Consider the following 26,831-nt stretch of genomic DNA (forward strand, 5'->3'; position numbering starts at 1 on the left):
CGGCCCACTCTCCATCCAAACACTCAAATATTTTGAGCCCACGAATTTTACGCTGAAATGTTACTCCTATGACATGCGTTGGGAAGCGTTCGCGAAAAAATCACTGGGTTTCTCGTTTTGCCCCCGAATTTCAAAACTGTTCAATGTTTTCATGATCCTGTTTCCGATTTTACTGGAAATTGAGAACCGCTGCCGTTGAGATTCACCCAATGTGATACCTTTTAATGAAAAACGATGAGTTACCCAGCTGAAGATCGACACGAACGCGATGTAGTTGGCGGCCCAGTACGGAATCCTTCTCAAGACATGGAAAAGCACGACAAATCTAAAGTTTTGAGCGCTAATCCTGGAGGTATTTTGCTTAGCTTTTACTCCCTTCCTTTAAATTTTTCTCATTTGCTGTAGTTCATTAAATCCAGTTCGTTCGAGGCATTTGCCCGACAGTTAATTTGCCCAAGCAGACTTCATAATATCCATATGGTTTGTAATGTTTGAATTTTCTCCGATCCGACAAGATCAGGAACATAGTGTGATAAATTCACTAATAAACGCTTCTTCATTACTCTAATACACCCTTCGCTTTCTAATATGCCAGTGTGGCCATCTGTGCGGTAAGTTTTCTTTTTGTTGTACTTCTTGTCGAATAACCGGCCAGGTACTAACTATACTCATTACTGTAGTTCCACGACCCAAAATTTTTAACCAAGCTGATACATGCATATTTCCGCAAATGAAATATTTCGGCAGTGTATGTTATCTGAAGACAACCTTACAGCAATATTTCTTCCAAGACTTGTTCTTTCGCACATCAATATATGTCAGTAAAATCAAAACCTTTCAGCAAGTTTACCTAAAAACACTGTTACATTGTATTTCCTTTTGTGGTCTTTGTAATGAATATAAATCAGCTCTTTTACATGTGTTTAGAAGAAATAAATTTCATTGTAATATGGCTTATGTTTGTAGCTGATATGACACATGCCCTGATTAGCTAATTCTAGGGTATTATTCTCCTGTAATACCCAAGGGCTGATCAGAGGCCTGTAAAAACTTGTTAACCTCAAACATTTGGTCTCCACAAAAAAAATCTCAAAATCCAGCCTTACCTTGTTGACCTTGCTATCACTCGGTCAATATGGCAAGGTTTTGGTTTGAGATTTTCCTGTAAAGAACTCACTTTTGGTTAATAAGTAGTTCATATTAAACCTCAATGACACTGGTCATTGCTATTAAATTAATTACAAAAGGCTGTACTCAGTTTATATTGCTCTTACTTTACCCAACTAAAGGAAGTTCAAATACCAGTCTACTTTGTTTCAGTTTGTAACATTCTAATCTGTTGATCATACATGTATCAGATATTTATAATTCAGAGGAACTGTTTGAGATTCCTTATTTTAGCCTTAATACAGTTTTTATCACTGAGAGGTGTAAATTTTCGAGGTCCATATGGATTGAATGTGCAATCTGATCATTTGAAAATTATCCCAGATGTTTTGAACTGTTTGACAATAAAAATAAACGGTAAAAGTTTGCGACGTTTTGACCGCTCTTCGGTCATTATCAAGCAAGATATAAGAAGTAAAATTTGCATAGATATATATAGCTACAAAGAGGTAAGAATGTGTGAAAATTATTAATGAAGTAAAAATATGTAAAAAGTATGTAAAAGAATTTACAAAGTAGTGCTTAAAACAATAAAAAACATGTAAAACTAATTAATAATAAAAAAAAAGAGATTATTTAAAATTATTATTTAAATGTAAATTATTATTAATTATTATTATTTAAATTATTTTATTTTATTTTATTTTTTTGCTTGATAATGACCGAAGAGCGGTTGAAACGTTGCAAACTTTTACCGTTTATTTTTATTGTCAGATGTTTTAAAAACCCCTTACTGATAAGGGTTTTGAACTGTGCCTGCTTCATTATCACTTGGAAAGCTCTGTACTGGCTAGCTGTTTTAACTTGCCTTTTACTAAAAAAAATTCACTTGGTAATTATTTTTGTGCATTATTGGACCTCAACTTTGCCTTGGCCCACATGGACAGAAAAAATGACTCAGTTAATAGGGAACGCAAGAAAACCATGACGATGATGGCAATGAGAACATCGCCAAACAAAAGGTTTAATGAGCAAAACGGTTGCTGTGCACATACATTATAAATCTTTGTGCATTTCTTTGCTGTCCTCTGCAAAACAAGAATGTGAAATGACCAAGTTCTGTGTAGTCTGAGGAATGCTGACACTGGCAGCTAAGTTTTTGTATGTGCATTTAGAATTGAACACTGCCATTGCATAGTTAGCCACCTTTTGAGAGCCATTGGCAAACTGAACAGATCTAACAATTGCAAATTTTTTAGGTAAAATATAAATTCACTTTTTAATAGGCATCGTCCTCGCCTTCACCATCGTCATTGCTTAACTTCCCTTATAATCCATATCAGGACTTCACACCAGGTAAATAACAACTGTAGTAAGTTCTGCAGTACGTCATGTTTCTTGAGTGTCAATAACCATTGTCAACTATGTTTTCCCTATGATGTAGTTCCAATGTCTGGCCCAGAGAGTGGAAGCTTTTACAGGCCACAAATTGACCAAGCCAATCTAAAGGTGAGGACCACAGTCTTATTTTCCTTCTTTTGTTACAAGATCCAATCACGCAGGTGCTATGTTGTACTGGTAGTAAATAAGGTCATGCCATGATGTAAAGATCATCCTTTACAGTCAAAAGGAGAGAAAAGCAGTCTTTTAAGGTGATTGTAATTGCATCAGTCAATTTCCATGACTGTAACAAAAAAAAAAACATAAAATGTAAGGGCATATGGATGGCAAGGTTGGTTATTGTAGATTGTACACCTTGTATATTTGTTACCAGTAAGTTGGGTAATTAAAGGTGGGAAGGCCAGTGATGTAGTTTGCATGGTAAGTAATACAGGCTCAAAAAAAGTGCTGTCTTGTTGGGGACAACTGGATTCTACTCCTGGGCAACTTTTCATTCTCAATTGCCCAAAGGGCAAGGGATTAGGCAAACCGTCTACCAACTAAATCAGTAAAACAGCAAACTTAGAAATAGGTCACTTTCAATAAATTAAAATTCAGCTTGATGGTGAAGTCTAGAGGACACAAACAAAAGAAAGGAATAAGCATCTCATTCAATTCCTTTCGTTTGTGTCCTCTAGGCCTCACTGCCAAGCTGAATTTAAACATACCAAAAACAGTCTATTGCCTAGGGCAAGCAAAATTTGAGTCCTACTTGTCCTAAGAGCAAGCTGGAATTCAATTTCTTTTTGAGCCCTGTAATATAGGTGGTAATGTAGTTGGTAAGATCAGTAATGTACGTGTAGGTGTAAGTTTGGTAATGTATGTAGAAAGTGTAGGAATGTAGGCAAGGTTGCTAATTTAGGTAGCAAGGTCAATTTTTACAGAAAGCAGCATGACAGCTGACTAAATAATATTCCACCTCATGCTTGACATTGATTGCATAGCATCATTGATTTGCTCTGTTTTATCTCAAATTCTTAGGTTGGAAAGCCTCTTCAGAATCGCCCAATAGCTCCAGCTTCTGGTTCACTTGCTGGAATGCTTCCTAGTCATCTGGCACCGAGTCTTGTAGCAAATAGCATGCAAGGCTTTAGTGCAGGCCATCCTCTTATAGCTTCAATGATGAGGTTTCCGCCACCTGCATTCTCTCATGTTCCTGCAGGGGCTGCCGCTGGTGCACTTGCTGGGGTGACACCCAGGAATACTTCTTTACGCAACCCAGCAATGCCCCCTACTGTTAAACCTGCAGGACTAACCAGTCAAGCTCATGGCAGTGGAGGTCAATCACAAGCACATGCACCTGTGACAACAAGCTCTTCATGTCCGTCTTCTTCTGGGACATCTACTTCTCATGTGGCTACCGTAGCAGTAGCTACATCCATGCATCAGCCAGGAACAGAACACAAGGCTGGTGAAATGCGTGAGCCGAGACCAAATTTGATATCTGATTTGGCAAGGAGAGGGGCATCACCAACTGTCCAGCCTTTAGCTGCAACCCACCCTCCTGCTTCTGTCAGCAACAAAGTCATTTCCATTGTGCCATCAGCTTCTCTTCCTCAAAGTCATCCAGGGCAAAAACCATCGGTTCCCACTTTACCACCGCATCATCCCAGCTCTGTACATGCCAGTGGAACTGCTACAGGTGTCGGGGCTTCTGTCAGCAGCAGCATGTCTCACATGCCACCGTCAGCTGCCGTTGGTCTGTCTGGTCTTTCTCAGCAGTCAAAGATGCTTCCATCCAATACTGTCAGTGTGACACCAGCTTTGTTGACAACCACGGCAAAAGTCTACACTCCACCTCATCATCTGGCTTTTACTGCTCCAAGACAACCTCCCATTTCAAGTTCTGACTCTACCATGGTATGTGCCTCCACATTTTTTTTTTTTTTTTGCATGTTTTTTATGGTACAAATTATATTATGATTTCCATGTGTAACAAAACTACATGTACAGTTTTACTAAATACCTTTATGAGCTGTTATTTTTATGAAGCTGGTGAAAATGGCCATGCCAATACCCACATACATGTGGCTCTATCAAGATCTTAGTTACTGTTCTTGAATGATTTTGGACTTTCATGTGCAAGTAACAGCTCAACGTAGACTAAATCCAGAAGATTGCCAATTTTATCTTCTTGACCTGCAGAAAACATTGTTGAAATTAAAACTCAACCGATTTAATCTCAAAAATGCATCTAGAATATTCCAAAATTTGAACCCAAAAAGTGTCAAAAATTAGCAAAATAAAATGATGTGAAAAATTTACTCCAAGCACTTCCCTTCTGGTGACCTATACAGGAGACAAGGAGATTTAATTTGTATCTGGGAGACTCATGTCAGCAACTCCAATCAGTAACTCCAAGCTTCTAAAGTGCTAATGTTTCCTTGTAATATTTATTTTGTTTATAGAACCCTGCAGATCACGCAAGATTAAATAAACCCAGTGGGTCAGCATCCCCGGCAACGGTATCGTCGCTCCATACCAGCACTATTTCCACAGTTTCACACATGGGAGGACCATCACTTAACTCAGGTACTTCATGTCATGTTGTTGCTGTTGTTGGTAAAGTCTGCATACAAGCCAAGTGGCCCATCAAGTCGAAGCTTATCGTGGCTTCTGTAGCATGAAGCAACTAGGAGTATTTCTACTCCCCCTCTATTCCATCGCAAGGTTACCCCAGCAGTAATATTGCCATTACCCATTTATACACCTGGGTGGAGAGAGGCGCTGTGATAGTAAAGTGTCTTGCCCAAAAACACAACACAATGTCCATGGCCAGGGCTCAAACTCTGACCACTCGATTCGGAGACGAGGGCACTAACCATGAGGCCACTGCACTTCTCACTATTGTTGGCCCCAGCCTTAAAAACTTATTTAATTAATAATAATTCCTGTTATTGTTTAGCTCATGATGTGGTCATTTGGGATGTAAATTATGATAGCATGACTGCTTCCTGCTAGTCTTAATGTGACAATGAGCTTCACTGGGTTCTTGACAGCATTTGTATCATGTTCAGCTGCAATTGGTGGATTTCAGCCATAATTGTTGTAACAAGAAACTATTCCCTCCACAGGACGAAATGGAAATGGCACTTATATATAATGTTTTATGATAAGTGATGTTTCAAGTCTTGCTGTGGACTTGACAGTACACTCTTAGCAGAAGAGAGTTTACACAATAATTGTTTAATACTTTCAAGTACGTGTAAATGCTGGTTTTTTTTTTTTGTTTTGTTTTTTTTTCATTTGCAGTTGTTGGAAATGAAAGTCGAATGGACAGGCAAGGGATTAGATTCAGTTTGTTTCAAAACCATTGATGTTGTATAATGTTATCTATTTGTCTATTTTTATTTTTGTATTTTTATATGTGTAATACATGTACATGTTACTGTAAAGTAGGTGGTGAGCTGTTACAGCCTTCACCTTCTTTGTCAGGGCTATGGCAGCTCATCTGCAATTGTATCTCATTTCATCTCATCTTATTGATCAGTCAGGATCTCTTTAATATGACTGTGATTTGTGGTGACATCTCTGTCAACAAAACCTTTTTCTAAACTTCAGAGCACATCAAGCAATACCACAGTTTCCATATCACCCTGGAATGGCTGGCATGGCAGGAATGGCTGGTCTGTTTTATCAGGATGCATTAGGTTTGTTGCATAAGGTGGTTCAGACTTTCAGTGCCGGGTTAAAAAAGCAATTCTCCATAGTGATTGATTCAGGGTTGTCACTAAGCACTGGCTGGCGGTGAAACATGCCGGCTGAGAAAGAGTTGATTGCCGGCTGGATTTTGGTGGGTGGTCACTTGGTAAAGAACAACAAAGGGTTTTTAGGTTATGCACATACAATCATTCCATTTCTGAACCATATTGAACCATCTAAATGACAAGTTTGGAATCAATTCCTGACTACCTTGAGTATCGGTGCCACTATAAAGAGTAAAGTAATTGAAATAAAATTTTGTTTTGAGCACTTGTTCAGGGTGTTCTCTTTCTGTGTACTGCATCTGCCATCTTGGGAATGCGAAGCTTGGTAGCCCGGCATTCAAGGCATTGCAAAAGATTGGGGATGAAAATTTTGTTCCAGGTATCCTGTCAAAAATGATCACTGGCTCAATGAGAATCTTAGCCGAGAGACTATTTGCTCAGCTACAACCTTTGTGATTTGGGTTTAACACTGGGAATTTTAGAAAAAATGTATAAGCTCATCAGCAGTTTTGCCACCAGAAATGTTGCAGTCTTCAAAAGCCAGTATCTCCTTCAATATTACACCCAAAGAGGAGAAAGTTTAACCAATTATCAGGTTTCACAAGCCTCTCTGTTCAAATTTTTGAAGTCAATTTGAATCTTTTATGATGCCTTCTCTATGAAAAGTTGTAAACTATGTTCAATGTCAGCAAAGATCCCCATTTTGCAAACAGAAATTAGATGTATATCTACCCACAGAATTCCTAAGAACTGTTTGCATGCTGTCTTTCTCTTTGTATACCACAGTACACCCAGGTCTTCATGCACAGTACCACCCACCAGCCTTTGGTCCAATGCAGTCTCTTGCTAGGTCGCAGAGTGTTGCTACCTCAGCAGCAGCAGCAGCTGCAGCTCAAGTCGCAGCGGCAGCGGCAGCTGGAGTAAATCCCATGCAGATAATGGATCACCCAAGACTCATTTTTCAGCCTTCAGCCGCTGCACTAGGTGTGGGAGGTATGTTTTGGTGTGACTAATGTTCATTTCTCTATGTGCTAGGACTTTTATAAAGTGGAGTTACTGTGCAAGAAGTTGTGCAACCAATGGAATTGATAGTTGGCCATCTTATTAAGCACCTGTTTATTGTTCACGAAAGTTGACCATCTTATACACTGAATACAAATATGGTGAACCACTCGGTTGGCCCGGGATGAGTTGCATGAAAGTCAGTCTAGTAAGGCCTCAGTGATTGTTTTGACCATGCATCCCCATTTACAAAAACCATGCGGTTGGAAATTTCAGGCGTAAACATTAAACAATTAAATTCGACGTTGTGGGAGAGGGAATCACTATAAAGCATATCCACATCAGCTAGAGAGACTTAAAACAGCAGAAAAATAGCATCAACTCAAATCACAGCCCGTATTTTCTGAAGCTTCCCAAACGGAATGGCGCAAACCATTTGATTTTCCAACTGTAATTTCCGGTTTTCCCATGTAAATGGTAAGTGTCCCTGGTCTGTGCTATTTCACTAAACGTAGACAAGTAACATGATAAACATTCCCCTAATAGCAGTTACTTGCATTGTCTGTAGTGGGACATGCAGTGGTGTAATGGTAAGAGTGGTCGACTCTGAATCAAGTGATTTTAGGCTTGAGCTGTAGCTGGAGTCATTGCATTGTGTAAGGGGGAGGGGTAAGCCCGCAATAGACTAATATCCCATCCAGGGAGAATAGAAACATTTCTAGTTGCTTTATGCATCAGGAACCAGGATAAGCTCTGGCAGCATGGGGGACTTTAGGTTGAATACAGACTTTACCTTTCCATTATTGGTAGAGTTCAGAGTTTTTCTGGTTCAGGCTGTAAAATCATTTTATTTTCATTTTCTGTGTTCAGCATCAGGGATAGCCAACCTGACTGGGACAGACACTCCAGCGACAGCAGGCATTATGGACATCAGTGGTGCGACAGCTGGCATCTACAGCGTGCCAATCTTTAACGTTCCTCAATCAGCTGGAATGCAGGCCGCCCAGCTTACTGCTCCAAATCCGAATGCGACATCTCCGAGGCCAAGTATCCTGCGCAAAAGAACCTCAGAAGGGTATGTTGAAAACTACATTACAAACTGACTTTTTTTATGACAAGACCAAGTCTAGTTGGCACTCGGGGCCAAGTCTAGTCAACTGACCAGAATCAACCGGCACGCGAAGGTCGTGGGTCTGTTTCCCTCAGGGAATCGAATTTTTGTCTGTTCATCCCCCGCGACAGACTGAACACTTTGAGCTTATTGATAGGCTTGAATTCCTCCGCTCTCTCTAGTCCGGTCTATTGTCCTCTCTGAGAAGAGGGTTCAAGGGAGGAGCATCAGACTAGCTTATTGACTGAATAGGAGGGTTAGACAGGGAAATATTTGGCCCGTGATCATGGGGTATGGACCTTACTTCATTCGGGCTGTGGAAAATGACCATGAACCATGGTAAACCAGCTGTGAACTGATATAATATCTATATGAAAGGGAACTGGAAATCTTTGTCTCAGACTAAGGCCCCGACCACATTAATGCATACTTTTTGATGCGTTTTCGCCTATCGTCCACACCAAAACGCTTGAAAACGCTGATGAAAACGGAGGCTTTCGAAAACGGTTTCGAAAGTGGAGCGTTTTGAAAACGTTCCGTTTCTAGTGTGAAAACCGAGGCTTTTGGAAATGGTGATGAAAAAAGCGTCATATGCTATCGCTTCCATCAGCGTTTTCAGGCGTTTTTAGTATGGACGATAGCGGAAAACGCATCAAACCGTCTCCGTTTTCGAATGAAAAAGCATCAGTGTGGACAGGTGAAAACAAAACGAAAACGCTAGTGTGGGCCAAAATATTTTGCTTCATTTTGGTTGAGAAGAAAACAGATACTTTCAAAACTCACTATTATGGTCGTGGCCTGACGTTGTTTGTTCTCTTGTAAGGTTACGCAAACCTCCAAGCCAACTGCCATTCACTGCTGAGATGCTAGTCACCACTCAGACTGAAGCGGCAGCCAGTCCCAGATCCGACAGTACACTATCAGCGCCACACTCGACACAAAATTCTCCAAAGCCTGCAAGGTAAGTACCGGCTAGGAACAATTTCGAGTTGATAGTTGATTTTGTCCTCTGAGACCACACTAGCTATTTATTCACTTATTTATTTACTATATAAGGTTTCTAAAATAGTATTGAAAGGCTAGATTAGTTTTGTATATAAATTAGAGTTGTTGATGTCAATGTGGGTTTTTACCTTTTTTAGGGCTGTTAGTACAATTTTTTTTTTGGGGGGGGGGGGGGGCGCATTGGCCTTATGATTAACGTACGGGAAGCCGGATTGAGCAGTCCGGGTTCGAGTCGTAGCCAGGGTTATTGCATTGCGTTCTTGGGCAAGACACTTTTCTCTCACACCCAGGTGTATAAATTGGTACCGGATAACCCTGCGATGGACTAGCATCGCATCCAGGGACGGGGGGAGTAGAAATACTCCTAGTCGCTTCATGCTGCAGAAACCGGGATAAGCTCCAGCTGTATGGACCACTGGCCTGATGCAGACTTTGCCTTAGTATAGTTTTTATTGTTTCAGGAGTAATTTAATAAATTGACGCGTTGAAGTTAGTTGCATAACAACTTTCCCAATAAAAGCTGAAGGCTTACAGGACGCTTGAATAACTTACGCGAGAATTACCTAACCTCCCTAAAGTAAACACCACCTCCCGGATAAGGATGATTTTTGCAGCCAGTGCAACTCAAATTAGTGGCTATGGAATAAAGTGAATATAAGGTTTCCAACCGGAGAAAGCATAAACGTCGTTATGCAACTACTTCCGTGAAAAGAGCTTCTTAATGAGCGCCTTTACAATATGCTTCCAGAGTACATTTACTTACGCTGCACAGATGTACACAAAGTCTGACTAGAGGAAAATAGATGAAAATTGTCGTCTCTGTTAAGCACAAATTAAAGGACTGTTCTTTTGAACAATAAAATACAATAGTACAATACCTTAGGCTGCCTCTCGTATAAACCAGGTCTACATAAGTTGGGACGTATCTACACAATTCAGCACCCAACGTGTTAAATGCTAAGTTCTTCATTTGTGACTTGAGATTTACCCTTCAGTGATTCTGGAAGTCAGTCGAACGAGCCTGCTGCAGTCACAACGACCAGCGTCACTACAGCAGAACCACCAGCTGTCAGTCAATCTGCGCCGGTGTCACCGAACAAAATCAAGAGAGAACCTTCCAGCGAGGCGGCGCCCACGTCGAGCGTAACCACCAGTGCTGTGATGAATGGAAACGCTTCATCGGCCCCTGCTGCGCCTTTGCTTGCCAACGTCACCACGACGAGCAGTGATGCGGCCTCGCCAAGAAAGAAACCACGGAAGCAGAATATGTAAGTGTGTACGTTATGACTCAGATAGCGTTACGTTGTTGTAGAAAATTGAGCCCGTGGTGCTTAGTAACATAACGTGTGCTTTTGTGACAGCTGTCGTCGGTGTACTTCGTGAGCGCTCGGCTAGTCGCGCTGTTTTGTGATTGGATCAGAAGATTCGGAAATCCTAGGACTGCTCAAGCGACGGTTTTCCGCTTGTTCGAATGACTGTTCAGTTCTATTCGGTGGTTCTTTATTGAGAGAAGTTAGAATTAGTTTAATCTTTGAGAAGAAGAAAGAGAGACAATTTGTTCGGCGTTTTGTTTCTCTTCTGTTCCAAAGACTGTAAAAAAGTGCATGTACTGAACCGTTACTCTATCTAATTTTATAAACTCTACTCAAACATTGAAAGCAATATTTTCACGATTAGATTTTGCGTTGCGACAAGACTTACGTCAAATTTTAAGGGAACCTCATAAAACGTAAAAACGCGAGCGTCGCATTTTAATTCTGACCATTACCATCCTCGCGAACGTTACCCGTTGTCACTTCTTGATGGGTTTGTCTCATCTATGGAGCTTTCCCCTACAAAATCAAAGCATTATTGTTGGTTTTTTTATAATCTTGGTACGATTTTTAACTTCTCGTAAATCTTGGATGCTCCTGTTTTCAGGGTCGCCACAGAAGACAAGTATGGCAGTAATGTCAACATGGAACCCGATTCGCCGACAGACGAAGATAAGAAAGCGAAACAAGATGAAGGTAAAATAATTTACTTCCTGACTTAATCACTCCGTGCTCAAATTCATCAACATTGTACTTTCCAGTTTCTGATAAACTCTATGTATGGTCGTGATTCCCCCAATCAAAACGATCTAATTTGCAATGGCGTCATTACTTTCAACAAAATGCGCCGACTTACATTACACAGAACCTTGACACGGTTAACGCTGTTTTGATTCCTAAGAGTTTTGCGTTCTTACCCTTTTGGACAAAATTTTATCCTTGTCAAATAATTCTTTGCACTGAATGCTTTAAGTGAATATTTCTCATTTTGTTTCTAACAGCAGACGAGGATTTGAAGTTCATATTACGGAAAAGACCGAAGATCTCCATCGTTGCTAACTACAAGATAAATACAAAGGCGGCTCATAATCATTTCCAGCGGTATTCTGATGTCAAGGTCAAAGGTCAGGGGCAGCTAAGTACAATTTACACTTTAGAGACCGTTACGTAAGAGTAAAGAAATGCCGTCACGAGTTTTTTTCTCGCTTTAGTTCAGACGCAAAGCGCCCAACGATACGCCCGATTCCCCCTTACTCCCGCCCTTCCCTCACTACCCCCTCTCCCTTCACTTTCTCCCGAAATAAGTCCCAAAAATTGCCTTTTAGCAAAAGTTACCCCAGGAAATTTTTACTCCGTTTGATATCTGAATTTACGGTTTGTATTTGTTGTTCTTCAGAGGAGAGAAAGCCCTCAATACAAGAGATAGCCAGTCAGAAGGGAATTGTACAGAGAGCAAACGGCTGGCGGGTCCAACACATTGCCGGGCAAGTGGATGAGCTGGTAAGAGGGAAACTGGGTCGAGAATCTCCTTTGGGCCATTGAAACTTTAAGCTAACCTTACATTTTTACACTTTTCAGATCTCTGCTGAACAAGAAGTGCTGAAAAAGATGGGAGAACTCAGGGAGAAAATCCCGAAGGTTAAACCTGGACAGAAAACAAAATTCCAGGATGATTTAGTGATGTTAAACGAACTTCTTCAGGTGAGGATTTCAAACACTGGAACGGTCCGTCAATTTTAAACCGGAAGTCAATTGAGCTTCGAACACCGGAAGTTGTCCCCCAACATCTGTTCATTTGAGCTCAGTTATTCATAATCGTTTCAATATTCTTGATCTTGTGAAGAAGATTGTTTTTCTTTTTTTTTTTACAGGGTAATATTCAAAGATCACAGCTGGTTGTTGAGCAGCTTGGAGACTCAAGAAAATCTATGGTCAAAGTAAGAAGAAACGTCTTTACTTTCCTGAGTATCATTTCTGTTGTTTATCGTGCTATTTCTAATGCTATCAGCGGGGAAGGATTAGATAAGGATGTTTCAGAAGTTCAGTCCTAAATCGACGGTATTGAACATATCAGAGAAAACAACGTATCTAATTGGTTGTTTTTTGCGCGGGATTATTCAAAACTCACCAACAACCAATCACAGACACGACGAGAATTACCTCATCAGAACGGAATGTTTGACTCGTTCCCAGACTTTCGAGCGCAGAAATTTTTTTTGAGCGCGCGAGAAGAGAAACTGTCTAGAATACTGTTGATTACCGTTCATAAATGAAGACTTGGTCTCGAAACTACAGTGGAACCCTGTTAATCCGGTCACCAACGGGCCACAAAAATCTGGCCGCATTAACGGGGTGGCTATATTAAAGGGGTTCTGTAAATAAAAAAAAAAATGACTGACTGAGCTTTTTTCCGGGCCAGAGTAAAGTAGCCGTAATAACAAGGTGACCGTATTAACAGGGTGGCGCGGTTCCACTGTAATTGTTCTTTCTTTTTCCTTCAGGTGCTGGATCACAGGCAGCGCGTCATGGAAATAATTCAAAAGCAAATGAACAAACGAAATCCCAAGAAGAAAAGCCAATAAAAGTAGTCATTTTAGAGCGATAAACACCGCAGACAGTATTTTTATATAAAATGTGAATTGCAAAACAGAGCACTTCAACATCGTATTAATGGTGTAACAGTTCAACATGAAGGATCATCGCACTATTGCTCTTCAAAATGGAGAATGGAAATGCTTATTACTTTAAAGAAAAGAGAGACTTCTTTTACGGTTTATCAAATGAATCGGCTGGTGTTGGATTCCTCTTAACTTCCTTTATACCTAGGTACTAGAATATTTATTGGCTGTGAAATGGAAAGTGTGAGCAACTTTGAAGTAATTATTTCGATGGTCACGAAGCGATTTTCCGAGGAAACCGTTGCGTGACACCGCAAATAAAGGCTTAAGATTTGATTGCTTTGTTACGTAAGGAGATCAGCGCGCCAATAGAATAAGCTTGGAGTAAACCCTGCGTGACATCTTACTTCACTTTGACTCTGCTAAGCTCCCTTTCAACTACTTTGAGTAAACAACAGGTGCCTGCCTGGACTCAATTCTTTCTCCCCTTGAGAGAGATCTGGGACTGGGCCTGAAACATTCCATACTGATGACGTAACTCTACAGAAATCCCTTTCCTTTCTGATTGGTCGTTACTTGCGCACGAGAATTAAAGAACCAATCAGAAACGCTGCATGGGACTGTAAAAACACGTGATCTGTCTGGTGTTCAGTTTTTTCGGTCTTGAACGATCACGTGATTTGAGACGTCATTTGAACTTGGGCTAACTCCTAGAACAAAGTCTAACGTTTCTCCTGTCGGGGACATTTCACTCATTATCTGCTAGCTTCGGTTGTATGAGATTTTTCCCACAGCTCATCTTGCGACTCCATGCACTCGTAACCCTCACCCCACCCTACCTGTGCCACTTTGTATATAGTATCTAGTATGTTTAGTTATGATAGCGGATTGCGATTGTAAGAAACAGAAATGTAAGATATCATTTATACGTGATTAAACAAAAGATAAAATGGACGTTTCAGTTGTTCTTTTAAAAGTGTATCTTTATTTAAAGAATTAAGATCTTTCCTGAAATGGAACAAAAATCGCAGACTACCCTCCTTGAAGTGTCGATAAGTTAAAAGAGGACGCTGGTCTACTTTTTCTGGCAGAAAAAGAAAGAAGGGAACGAACTGCATGAATTGGACTAATCGGATTTGGTTGTCATTGCCTGATTTCAAGCCGAAAACGACTAGGTACGAGTCTGTAAATTATGTGATTAGCAACTATTGATCCACATAGTCAGAAAGAGCACACCGAGATTCACAAAATCCCCAAGTTTAGTGTTAATCAGGCTAGTTTTGACTGTGATACAGCCATTTAAAAACGCCAAAATTACACAAATATTTGGTCCTCCGGACACAGCGTCGGGATGGCGATACATTTTTTGTAAATTTTGATGTTTTCAAATGGTTGTATCTTGCTTACTATTGGGTCTATTTGCACCAAACTTGGGGATTTTGTAAAGTTTGGTGTGCACTTTATGACTGTGGATCAATAACTGCCAATCCCATAATTTGTAGACTCGTACCTAGTCCTTTTCGGCTTAAAATCAGGCAATTACGAACTAACATGGCTACTTGACAAAAAATGTGGGGGGAGAGGAGGGGGTTTCCCTGTGTTCGACTAGTATCCCACCCAGTGGAAGTAGGAATACTACTCCAAGTCGCTTCACAATAAACAAAATCATCTAATTCACATGCTAGTAATAGTTGAACCAAAACCTTGCACATCGCTTTAAACTGAAAACGAACCTGTACCCGTAAACTGCAAGGTGAGGACAGTTTTTTGCAGGGGTGTGGCACAAGGTAAAAGTGAGAGCACCTGCAACATGAAGCTAGAAACTTTCGGTCGTATATTTCATCGCGGTTCAAAGTTCTCCGCCATGTTTCCGTACATTAAAGACAATGGCAACTCGATTTTATATAACATTAAGATCCTCTCCATTCAAAGTTCAAAGTTGTGTTGTTCACTGATGCGAAGAGAAAGAAATCAGGACCATTTTCTCGCTCTTCTCGTTAATACCAAAGGGTTGCGAGAAAATTCTCTCCTCTCTTCTTTCCTGTTTGTTTCTCCCAATATACTCATTGCAAATTTTCAGAGTCTTCGTGTCCATTGCTAATTTTTCGATGTTCGTTATTGGGGCACATCCAGCCAAAATAGGAAAGAAAATTGAAATTAAATCGTCCTTTTGTTCGACGCAGTCCAGTTTGTCAAGCTTTCTTATTTGGTGTGGGTTGCTGTTTCGGACAAGGAGATTCGCACGTGTTGTCACGGTTACCAGGGAAACACGGTTTACACGCCGCCGAATTTAATGACAGTTCCGACTCCTATGAAACAACACCAAAAAGAGAATACAGTGGTGAGCGTTTCCGTGTAATGTTAATAAAGTGGTAACGGGAGAAATGCTTATTAGATCTCACCGTAAAAATACAGGGCAAGTAAGGGCCATTTTCAGACTTAAACTCGAGAAAAGCTGACATTGTATCGTCAGCAGTGCTGCTAGCAAATTTACTGCGGCTAGCACTATCTACTCTCTAATTGGACAAAGTATTTGTCAGGGAATCAGCAGCAGGCGCTTTTTTGGCGGGAAACGAGCGCCAGAGGCTTTTTTGGGCGGGATCCGAGTGGGTTGGCGCTTTGAGGTGGTGGCAAACAGATAATTATCTCACCTTCACAATTATGACATTCTAAGATAGCCTGGCTGCAGGATCTACATTCTACAAGAAAGCTTTGCAATGATTCTTTCTTTTTTTCTTTCTTTCTCACCTCATCTTGTGTTAGTTGAAAATACCCATCGCCTCGCGTATTAGCAGTTTCTTCCAGTGGCGTTTGACAACTCGTACCAGATGATCTGTCAAACCTTAGTAACCTGAACAAACGGGATCTGCGAACAAAAATAAACAATCCTGAATTAAAAGACAAGCTGTTTTGTGTATATAGCATTGACCAAGCACGAGGGCCACTTTGGGAGAGCATCGGCCATCTTGACAGGAGAGATCGAGCACAGCGACAACTTGCCAAGCATGAAAAGACCAAAGACCGATATTCTCCCTTGTCGGCTCCGAGCAAGCTTGGTTATAAAAGATTAATTACATAGCTATGACTCAAGAAATTTAGAGAGAACATCGCTCGCACGGGAACTTTTTGGTTTAGAATAGGTACCTTTTGAGGGGTGACAGAATTCGTGTCTGCACTTCTTTCGTCCCTTTTCCATCCATTCAAAACATCAACATGCTTTCACTTATAGGAATGGCTTCACCGTTCAATGCATAAGCAAGCTATTGCGTGAGCATGAAGTGCCTTTATCGGTTTGTTGCGGAATCATATGTAGTCTACCAAGCACAGACTATAATCTGTCGACGCGCGCAGGGGGCGACCTGTACCGTTTACAAGGTTTGTTATAATTGGCCAAACGAAACAATAAGTAACCAATACAAACAACGCCTCTAGCCACAAGAACAAAAGAAGTGAAGATTAACAACAACAAAAAATTAGGTTTTAAAGAGGTGCAGGTCACCTTGGACGCAGAATGACTGATGCCCAGATTTCACAGAAAATGTCAGTGGATTTAGGCAGGAATTTTCGCAGTTAGTATTGCACGCCGAATTTATCATTCGCACCTGATTGGCTCACAAACTATGGAATTGGGTAGTGAATGGAAGACATGTTAACGGAGCTCCTATGAGTGATATCACATCCATTGCGGCGTTTTTTTTTTCGACCGACCATAAAATTTTCAAAGGGAAATTTTCGCAGGCTTTTGGTTTTTCCTCAAGAAATGAAATCGAATGGCTAAGCCGTGAAACCATCCCTTAAAACAAAAATAGACTACACACGACAACGGAAACAGAAAACTGTCTCTTTTCTTTTTCCATCCTCCTTCCCCCATTACCGACCACTTCCTCCCGCCCCCCCCCCCCGCTTCCTCACCCCTCCCGACTGGATCAAAGTTCTTACTTGAGACAAGAGACGAATCTGTTAAGTGTGAGCGACAAGACAGCGACAAGAAGTTCATAAAGCAGTACATGGTACAGAGATAAATTCACGTAGTAGAGAAAGAAGAAGAATGTCGGCGCGGTAAACCAGACCTGCAAACAAAACAACAACAACACACAAATATCAGAAACAAGCTTCTGTAAAAAAGAATTGGGAGCCAGTCGGGTGCTTCTGATATAATTGGCCATTCAAAAAAGACAAACCGATAATCGGTCTACCAGCAGATGATATCTTATCATTTTTCACTTGTCAGCCGTTTGAGAAGCGGAAACTAATGCTTAAAATAACACGATGGACTCAAGATGGAAAACTTTAGTCTGAGCGCTCAATAGGGACTTTTTGATGCGTTTTGGTCACTTTCTCACCACCAAAGAGGAAGAATGGGCACCAGTAACCTAAGCCCATAGGGCAGCCTTGGCGGACTGCCAGCATCGGTCCAGACCTCGCAAATGACATGGTTTCCACAGACATAACTTTTCAAAATTCCCTGACTTTCCCCTGATACTAGCTTTAACTGAACGCTTAAAAAAGACAGGAATAAAACCCTGGCTTGACTTTCCGTTTTAACTACGAATTCAGGCAGTGTTAATTGAGCCCTTGTCGACCTTTAGCTATTCAATTCAAAATGATTCTTACCAGCCATTCTGTGTAACTATAAAATACATCGGCAAAGTAGTAGTAGTTTTCTCGTTGGAGTCTCAACATAACTATTGTCACAATGAACGACGCGAAGATAAAACTATAAACTCCAACCATAAAACGGTCAGCTAAAGTCAGCTCCTGCAAATGAGAAAACACAAAAACACGCATTTGCCTGGGAAGATGTTTTTATCAATTAGATTACGAACTCGAGATTTCTATCGCGTGATAATTGACTCGGGCTGCGCCCTCGTCAATTATCACGCGATAGAAAACTTTAATCTAAATCCTCTTCAAAGACTCTTAGAAAACGCAAAGAAGCAGCCTCCAACGCACACTGCTACACTGCTCACTATCTTCAACAGAATAGATAGTGTGTAGCGTAGCCAGAGAACGGCATTCGTGATAGAACGCTAGTAGATTTATACTAAAATGTTATCATGTTCAAACTTTTTCGATATATCAGTGATCGACGTAATATGTTCTCCAATTTCTTCGACATTGATTGCAATTGTGAGAGATTTTCAAACATTACGCGTACAATATAATACTACCTATACTTATTGTGGGATTTCTTTTCTGCTGCGAGCAAAATAGACTGATAATCAACAGCGTTTCTTATAATTTCTCTGGTAATAACACCATGCTCTACAAATATGGTAAGCGTGCGCGAAATTTCTGGAGCCGTTTTCATTTTTATTTTGTTTTCTATATTTTGGGGGAGTTTTTAATAAAACAGTCATTCCACCGGCCCTTGTTGGATCAAGTGAGATGTTATAGCCAGCTCGGTGCTACGCGACTTGTTGGCTATCTATCTCCTCAGGCTCCGTCCACAATACGCCGGAGAAATTTGAAAACGGTGTTTTCACTCCGAAAGCACATCAAATGTTTTCCGTCCACACTACGCCGGAGAAATTTGAAAACGTAGCAATCACCGGCCATTCTGGATTTGCGTCCAAGGAAAACTCAGGCAGGGAAATGACTTGATTATCGTAACGTCAGCGTTTTCGAAAAGCTCTGTTTCCAAAAAGTTTTCCGTCCACACTAAAACACACTAGAAGCCCGCGTTTTCAAATTCATCCAGTTTGAAGAGTGTTTTTGAAAACACTCCGTTGTCGTGACGGATTAGTGTGGACGGTAGGCTTAACCGTGGAAATAAAGCTGTGTTTTCAAATTTCTCCGGTGTAGTGTGGATGGGGCCTCATATCCGAATGGCGCACGTGTAATAACTTTTAATTATCAATTGTTGTAGCTCCAATTTTTCAGATATAACACTACGAGAAAACTCACCGGGGTATCAGGAGTTTGTTCACTGACAGTAGCATGAAACATAACGGCGGACACTAACAAGGAACTGCGAAAAAATAAAGAAAACAAAACAACGAATAAACAATTGACAAATGGGTGACCGTTAAACTGAAAAAGAAAAACATTGCTGTGGGAATATCTGCGACTAATTAACTAAGGTACAATGGTGTTTCTGTTTATCTTAATCCTGACACAAGGTTTGCTCGGGACGCCGCAATTGTTTTCGCTGAGCAAAAATGTTTGCGAAATTTCTTCCGCAACAAATGCGTTCCTCGTTTGTCCGCCGAGAAAACGAAATGTTGACCATGCAGACTCGAGCACTTTCAGCATTCAACCAATGCAGACCAAAGAGCCAATCACAGCAAACGCAAATTAAACGGATGAACCAATCAGACTTCGAAGCGAAAACATGCAATCCGTGCCACGGGCGTAAGCCAATTCAGCGTTGGCTTTGATTTTGCTCCGGATTGGTCGAGAAAAGAGCATGATGGCTGTGATTGGATAGAGACTGAGAACGGTGCAAGAGTTTTTCTTTGAACCAATAGAGTGTCAGTAACCCAAAGCAAAACCCTATTAAATTACATTCAACAGTTGAAAACCGCTGTAATTTGGCGCGTTTTACAGCCCTTGTTTCCTGTAAAATATTCGTGTTTCACGCAAAATTGGCAAAACAATTTCCCTGTTTTCCAAAGGTTTGCCATGTTTTTGCTCAGCCACAGAAAAAGCGTAGACTTGCTTCTGAGATAAATAGTTTCAGTACTTCCAATAGAAAAAAATCCCAAACCCAACTGAACTTACCCATCAATCCACAGTCGCATAGAAGCGTCATTTGGTGGTATAGAAAATGAAAAACACACCTGTAGAGGAAAAAAGGAAAAACCGAGAGTGGATATAACTTTCAGCAGCCACACAAGTAACACAATTCGCCATTGATTCGGTGACAGAAATGGGATATCTCAACTTATGAAAAAATCTGTCCGCCCTTATATGTTCCGCACTGTAAAATTCATTCAGTGAAATTGGACTTCCAGGGACACCCTTCGAATAGTTTCGGTAAATTCTCTGTTCGGAAGGCCTTAAATCCCCTCAGATTTTCTTAAGAGAATTGTCACCTCGAACTTTTGTGATATGTTGTTGTTTTCGGATTGATAAAAATGACCGAAAAAAGGTCAGCGATGATTTTTGGAAAGACAATGGACTGTTCACAGTCCCCTATTTTTCCGTGAGATCGTAGATGTCGATCGTTGAGCTCGACGGGCCGCCATCTTGATCTCTTGATGCGAGCGAAACTGGAGAGAGTATAAAATTCCCGTGGGTAGGGGTGGTGACACAGTTGGTAAGGTTTTCGGGAAATGGACAGAAAAGAGAGGGGACTCAGTTCCCTAGAATGACCAAAGACACCAAACAAATAATAAAATTCATAGCGCAGCCTAAAATTAGCCTACAGAGCTTTAAAAAGCACTCTAGACGGCCCAAAACGGCGTTTTTTAAAGCATTTGAGAGAAAACTGTTCTCTTGAAGAACGAAATATGCCAAACGGTCTAACATAGTTTTTTGCAACTCGCATGTGGTTTAGATGAGATGAGAAAGACGACCTTCACCGAATAATGGTAGAATTTTACCGGAATCAGTCGCGACCAACCGAAAGAGTCGGTGCTAAACATTTCTGTTCTGGATTTTACTTCCACAAAATTTCAAGATCTTTGGGCTTGAAGGTAAATAACTATCTGTCTACTTAATGTTGTGTTTTCTGCAGGTTATCCCAAAATAAATATACACAACTTTATGACACACGCGTGCGAGCAGAGAAGGGCCTTAACCAACGTTTTTACTACACTTACCACAAGTACTATAAACAATGGCGGTAAAAATATCTTGAAAAACGCGGCTCGCTTGTGTCTTCTCATGTGAAAGAGAAATTCGTAACGAGAAACGCCTTGATCCAAAAATGGATTATATCTGTAAAACAATAAAAAAAAACACAAACGTAAAGTCAACGTTAAGCATAGTTTTCAGATTCTTATGGGAATTCAACGAGGTTTTCGACATTTTGGGGGCGTTTGAAGCCTTTGTTACAGTTTACAACGTTTTGATTTACAACAAAGGTACATCTTAAAATATCTTAAGTGTTAAAGTTTTCGTCTGTCAGTCTTGCGATGTTTTTACTTTAACGATACATTTTGAGTGACGGATTCACGAGTCGTGTATACAAGACAAAACAAAACCAAGGTAACGAAACGTTACAAATTCGCCACAAATCTTAGATCATAGAATTTTTGTGTATGATAACTTTTGTAGGTTTCTTGTGGGGAGGGGCTGAAAGAGAGGTACCTTTCATACACCATCTGTGACCAAGAGTTAGTGTCAAACAACCAGCCAGTGTAGTTAAGAGTAGGAGATACACCACCACGATATTTGAAATCGCTGTCATCGGAGCCCTAATAAGGAATTAAAAAGACATTAACAGGGCATATACGTTCGGCGCAGGAATTCACAGAGTGTTTGCTGAACCATGTGTCTATAGGATTGAGCATGTGGTGACCTGCAATCAAGGGTTCTTTCGTTCATCAAAAAAAAAAAAAAAGAACGCCTGATCACAGGTTAGCTTGAGCAGTGAAAACTAGCATTCTCGTGCAACATTGCGCACAAAAAAATTATTTCAATTCCTCTTTCCTAAAACAAGATGTACTTTTGAAAAAATTATTTCCCATGCAGCTATTAAAACGAGACAGAATTAGAGAAGAAAACAAAAACATTGTGCTAGACATTTTGTAAAAAGACAAGAAGACTAGCGCTTATAGGCCCGTCCACTTATAAGCCCCGCTGGTTATTGACCTATCTACGTGTAAACCAGAAATTACATCCTGTTACAAGCCCCCGCGGATATAAGCCCTCCTCTAACTTTCCTTGTTTTGAATTCGTTGTATTATGATGTTTTAAAGCTTAATTAGCAGTAAATGAAAAACCTATTTTGATCAACATGTTCTGCTATAGCTCGTTTCCAATCGGGTTTTTTATTCCATTATCAGCCTCCCTTGGATGTAAGCCCCTCTGTTCATACTTGCTGATCTAAAAGCCCTTATGTAGTTGTATAGGCCCAGGGCTTATAAGCGGCAGTTTACAATATACGACAATGGAGAAAATAAATCATAAATTTAAGATTTTTTACCTGCATTACTTTCCACCTGAGCTCCTTTGCAGTCATTTCCATGTCCTGGATGACAATTTTCAATGTTTGGTTGTCATAGCTAATGCAAAAATCAAATATACTATTATTTTCAGGTTTTTTTAAAGCTACTATCTCTTGTCCTGATCTTAATTTAATTTATATAAATAAATAAAAAAATAAGGGATAAATAAAGCTGTTATTGTCTTCTGATAAGCAAGATATTTAGTGCACTCACGGATAGTCTTGAAGATCTGCAGCAAAGTTAAAAGCTGATTTCACCCTAAAATACTTTCCTTCATGACTAGACACCTGAAAGAAATTCAATCATCATTGTCACTATTTCATATTATTTAACTGTGATTTTACTTTGACCTAACCTGTTCCAGGCTTTCGGTCATTGGGATAATTGAAAAAGTGCACGGCAGCAAGCGGGGTCTGGGACAGGAAAAGAAAGGGTGGAAGAGCCTGTAAACATTGTTTTATAAACCTTATTCCGCACACTCCTGCCTTCTCCTTTTCTCTGCCAGATCACGCTTGTCACCCACTCGCTTTTTTGACCTTCCCCACAGAACAATCAAGAGCCTTGAACAGGCTAACACTGATTATTAGTTCAAATTAGCGTGCATTGAGACAATTCCTTGCTCACAAGTGCAGATACATTTCTGGCTGTTGCTTTCAGCAGAGACAAGGAGCAGGCATGGCGCAGTGGTGAGAGTGCTTGCTTCCAACCAATGTGTCCCGCATTCAATTCCCTGACCCAGCATCATATGTGGGTTGAGTTCATTGTTGGTTTTCTTCTCAGCTCTGAGAGGTTTTTCTCTAGATACTCCAGTTTCTCCTCTCCTCAAAAACCAACATATCCAAGTTCCAATTCGATCCGGGAATGCACTGGCATTTCTGAACGAGTTCTTGTGAACTCCTTGGTGCTCCATGGGTAAACAAATTACATACATACATAGCAACAACCAGAAATACATCTGCATTTTCAGGGTAGACAATAAAATTCCTAGTTCTAGCTTAAATTCTGATAAGGTGACTTTACACCAACTAAATTTGAATGTGGGCAACTTTTGAGACACAAGTCTGCTTTTCAGCTGCATCTGGGCAGCGCCTTCTCTTAGCTAAACAAATCTCCTCTTTTTTGCATTAATTTCAGTGTCTAAGATAGAGTGCCACACGTCTTGCAAAGCAGTTTGTTTTCTGTGCAGGTTTGACTGTTAGTTTCACCATGAACTACCATAAACCATTCAACGGTTACCTTTTTTTATTGTTTTTGTAAAATGGTTAATGCAAAAAAGAAGTCTTTGTGACTCCTTATTCCAGATCATTTATTCTGTTTCCACTTGTTGTGGTTAATGTTTAGCACACAGTGTGTGGTTCCAGAAAATATCCATACCCACCCCAACGGTTTTGGAAATACCAAAGGGGAGGGGGTCTTAAAAACCAAATTTTTGCAAAGGATTAAGTATTAATAAAAACTGGAATTTCCAGAGGGATTTTTCTGGAAGGGAGATAGGGGGTATGGATATTTCCCAAAACAACTTATTCTGCATAATCCAAAATCAAAGAGTATACCCACTTGAAGAGCTATATGGAGTTACATTGCTCCAGAGTAAGGTCAATCAAATGTAGACTCTAAGAATTTACTTTCCATTACCATACAATAGCAGGGAGTCTGAAGCAGAGATGCAGTTGTCACATGTACATATTGCAAACCTTTTTGTTAATTCTACATGTTACACTTTTCTTATCTTAAGTTCGTTAAGGAAATGTACCTTATATACCCAAATTAGCAAAGAGTTTAAATTTCTAGGCTTAGGATAAGCAAAGAAGAAAAATATAAGCTTCCATCTACTAACCTCGGCTTGGCCTGCAGCATTAACAAGCTCAAAGCAAGCTCCTCGAAGGCCATCTTTACATTTCTGTTTTGTGTACATTGTTTGACCTTCAGGAACTGTGTACACAAAAGAGAAGTCTTCTAATAATTTATACTTAGCTTGATTGTGTCAAATCACCCCAGCTGTTAAATTATTATTTCCCTGTTCAGTAGAGCCAGCCATGCAGTGGAGAATCCAGAGAGGGGTCCAGGAGAGATGGACCTCCCTTATGAGTAAGACATTAGGACCCATTTTCCAAAAAGCATTGTTTCTAACTAGGGCCCTTCTTCTTTTGAGTACATCTGTCACTGATGGCTGTAATAACTCTTAGTTAAGCTATCAATATTAGGAAGATATTTTTATTAATGATTAGAGAATAGCCCAAAGAAAACATGCATGCTGATCAGGTTTAAAATTGTGTTTCTCTGTCTTGATAGGAACACAGTCAGAACAACCATGTCAAGCTGTTGATGTTGAATTTTGGAAGAACTCAAATTAAACGCTGTGGAAATTACGCTTTCCTGTTGGCTCCTGTTCCCACAGCATTTCTCCTTCTCTTCAGACTTCCATTATGAGCTCAAGATTTCTATCATGTGATAGTTGACGAGGGCGCAGCCCAAGTCAACTATTACGCATAGAAATCAAGAGCGAATAATCAAATTCTTTCAGTATAAATCTACTAGCTGTTTAAAACTTTATCTAAATCCTCTTTACAGACACTTCAAAAACACCTAGAAGTGTCTGTCATTTTGTTAACAAGCGCACACTGCTACGCTACTCACCATCTATCACAGAATAGATAGTGAGTAGCATAGCCAATCAGAGAATGGTATTCATGATAGAATGCTAGTAGATTTATACTAAAACTTGATAGAAACATGTTTTCATGTTTTCTATTTCTTAAATAATTTTCATACCTTTGAAGTTTAAATAAAAGTCAGCATGGAAGGTACCAGCTTTCAGATCCACAGAGTGGAGATTGATAAGATAAAGAGCAATCTCTACATACACTGTCTTCTGCTCGCTGACAACCTCAGGGCATTTCTCATAATAATACCTGGCAAGAAAATGAATAATAATAGCAAGATGGTGCATTTTTTATTCACTAATGCCTGCAACTCTGGGAACTGAATTTATTTAGGATATACAAGCCATGCCATACTGTGACGAATATTGCAACAATAACAAAGGACCTTACTGTCGAAATACATGAAGAGTCATGTGAATTGGGGTTTTGTGAAAAAAAAAGAAAGCGAAAGATTTCACCAGAATTGATTTTTGGGTACGTTTCAGTCAGGCATGAAATGTTCAGTGTTAAAATATTAAGCTTAAATCTCACAGAAAGAAAATCACAACTCTACCGGTAAAATAAATAAAGACTCGAAAACGGCGTGAGATGAACTCACGCCATCACTAACAAACCGAGAGGGGCAAAGCGGTAAGGTCACGAAAACTGTTCTAAATGACACATGAACATAAAGATGAAGTTTAGAAAAAAACGAAAACCACGCAACGTGATTTCCAGTCAAGCGTGATAGTATAAACTTTAATTTCCGCGTTGAAGTTTGAAGTGTAAAGGACATTAACCTAGCCCAGTTTATATTCCTCACCATTCTGCCCTGCAATCATAGCCCTTCTTCGAACCTGCAAGATTGCCAGGAATACAAGAAGCACAGTTCGTACAGTTCTCTAGCGAATGGATCGCTCCTGGTTTGTGGCAATGATCACCGCATTTGTCGCAAAATCCACAATTTCCATCACTCAAACACCAAGTGCAATTTCGTCCTCGAGATAAACAATCTTCGTCGTCGACTTCAGCAACGGAAGAGCAGAGCTTTGACGAAATTAAAATCCCTACAATAATACACAAACTATTTAAAATCCCATTTGAAGGCATTATGACTAAACTTTTACGGAAATTTCCCTTAAATTTATCTTCAAGCAGGTGAAATGCGAAAAACAGGAATTCCTCGTTTCGATAACGCGCAGCCACGCATGTCCCGCAATTGTAAATGACGTTATTTATAAGACGTGATTGGTCGGAACGTTCCCGCCAAAAATAGTGGCTTTCCTGGAGAAGGAATTTCCCTTATAAAACAAAAAGTTTATTTTAATTTTGTGTGAATGAAACGTTCAGACTTTGAAACTACGGCTACAGTTAAAATAATACGACTTAACATTTGACTTTCATTGTATGCATTATTTATTAGCTGAATTGAAAACAAACCACAGGAATAGTTCGCCACCGGTGACCCACTGTGTTTGCGAGCATTTCACTCGAAATTAATCCCTTATAATTCAGCTTGTCTAGCTGGCCTAAGAGTGCGTAAAAATAAAATAATAAAGAAAATAAATCAAATAAAAGGCTGAATGAGCATTCTAAGAATTTGAAATAGAAGACAATGTAGTTTAAAAAATCCTTTTACGCAACCTTGTCTATTTAAATTAATCATTTTTAAATGGAAAAAAAATTGGAGTTTGGCTTACATTCATAGGCAATTCTGGGCTGGATAAATTAAAAAAAAAAAAAAGAAAAGAAAAAACAATATCTAGGTAG

General features: G+C 40.0%; 2 protein-coding genes across 2 annotated transcripts; one reads left to right on the top strand and one right to left on the bottom strand.

Annotated features, from left to right (window-relative positions):
* Window positions 1-56: 56 nt before the first annotated feature.
* On the top strand, window positions 57-14,131 carry LOC145492841 (uncharacterized). The gene is made up of 16 exons (XM_081472220.1): window positions 57-352; window positions 2,552-2,616; window positions 3,529-4,407; window positions 4,956-5,079; window positions 5,800-5,827; window positions 6,109-6,197; window positions 7,041-7,247; window positions 8,127-8,331; window positions 9,191-9,328; window positions 10,368-10,640; window positions 11,293-11,381; window positions 11,687-11,809; window positions 12,082-12,185; window positions 12,264-12,386; window positions 12,557-12,622; window positions 13,187-14,131. The coding sequence occupies exons 1-16, from the start codon at window positions 235-237 to the stop codon at window positions 13,265-13,267; spliced, it is 2,712 nt and encodes a 903-aa protein (XP_081328346.1). The 5' UTR covers window positions 57-234; the 3' UTR covers window positions 13,268-14,131.
* Window positions 14,132-14,431: 300 nt separating this feature from the next.
* On the bottom strand, window positions 14,432-26,231 carry LOC145492844 (proton-gated ion channel-like). Its single transcript, XM_081472222.1, has 13 exons — window positions 25,885-26,231; window positions 25,192-25,331; window positions 24,257-24,351; window positions 22,633-22,706; window positions 22,398-22,476; window positions 21,560-21,666; window positions 21,070-21,187; window positions 20,027-20,085; window positions 19,211-19,274; window positions 17,918-18,061; window positions 17,243-17,373; window positions 16,052-16,169; window positions 14,432-15,612 (listed from the first exon to the last, which is right to left on the bottom strand). Exons 1-13 carry the CDS (start codon window positions 26,169-26,171, stop codon window positions 15,496-15,498), a joined length of 1,533 nt encoding a protein of 510 aa, XP_081328348.1. The 5' UTR covers window positions 26,172-26,231; the 3' UTR covers window positions 14,432-15,495.
* Window positions 26,232-26,831: the final 600 nt, after the last annotated feature.

The sequence above is a fragment of the Orbicella franksi genome, chromosome 7 (genome assembly GCF_964199315.1).
Source record: "Orbicella franksi chromosome 7, jaOrbFran1.1, whole genome shotgun sequence".
NCBI lineage: Eukaryota > Metazoa > Cnidaria > Anthozoa > Scleractinia > Merulinidae > Orbicella > Orbicella franksi.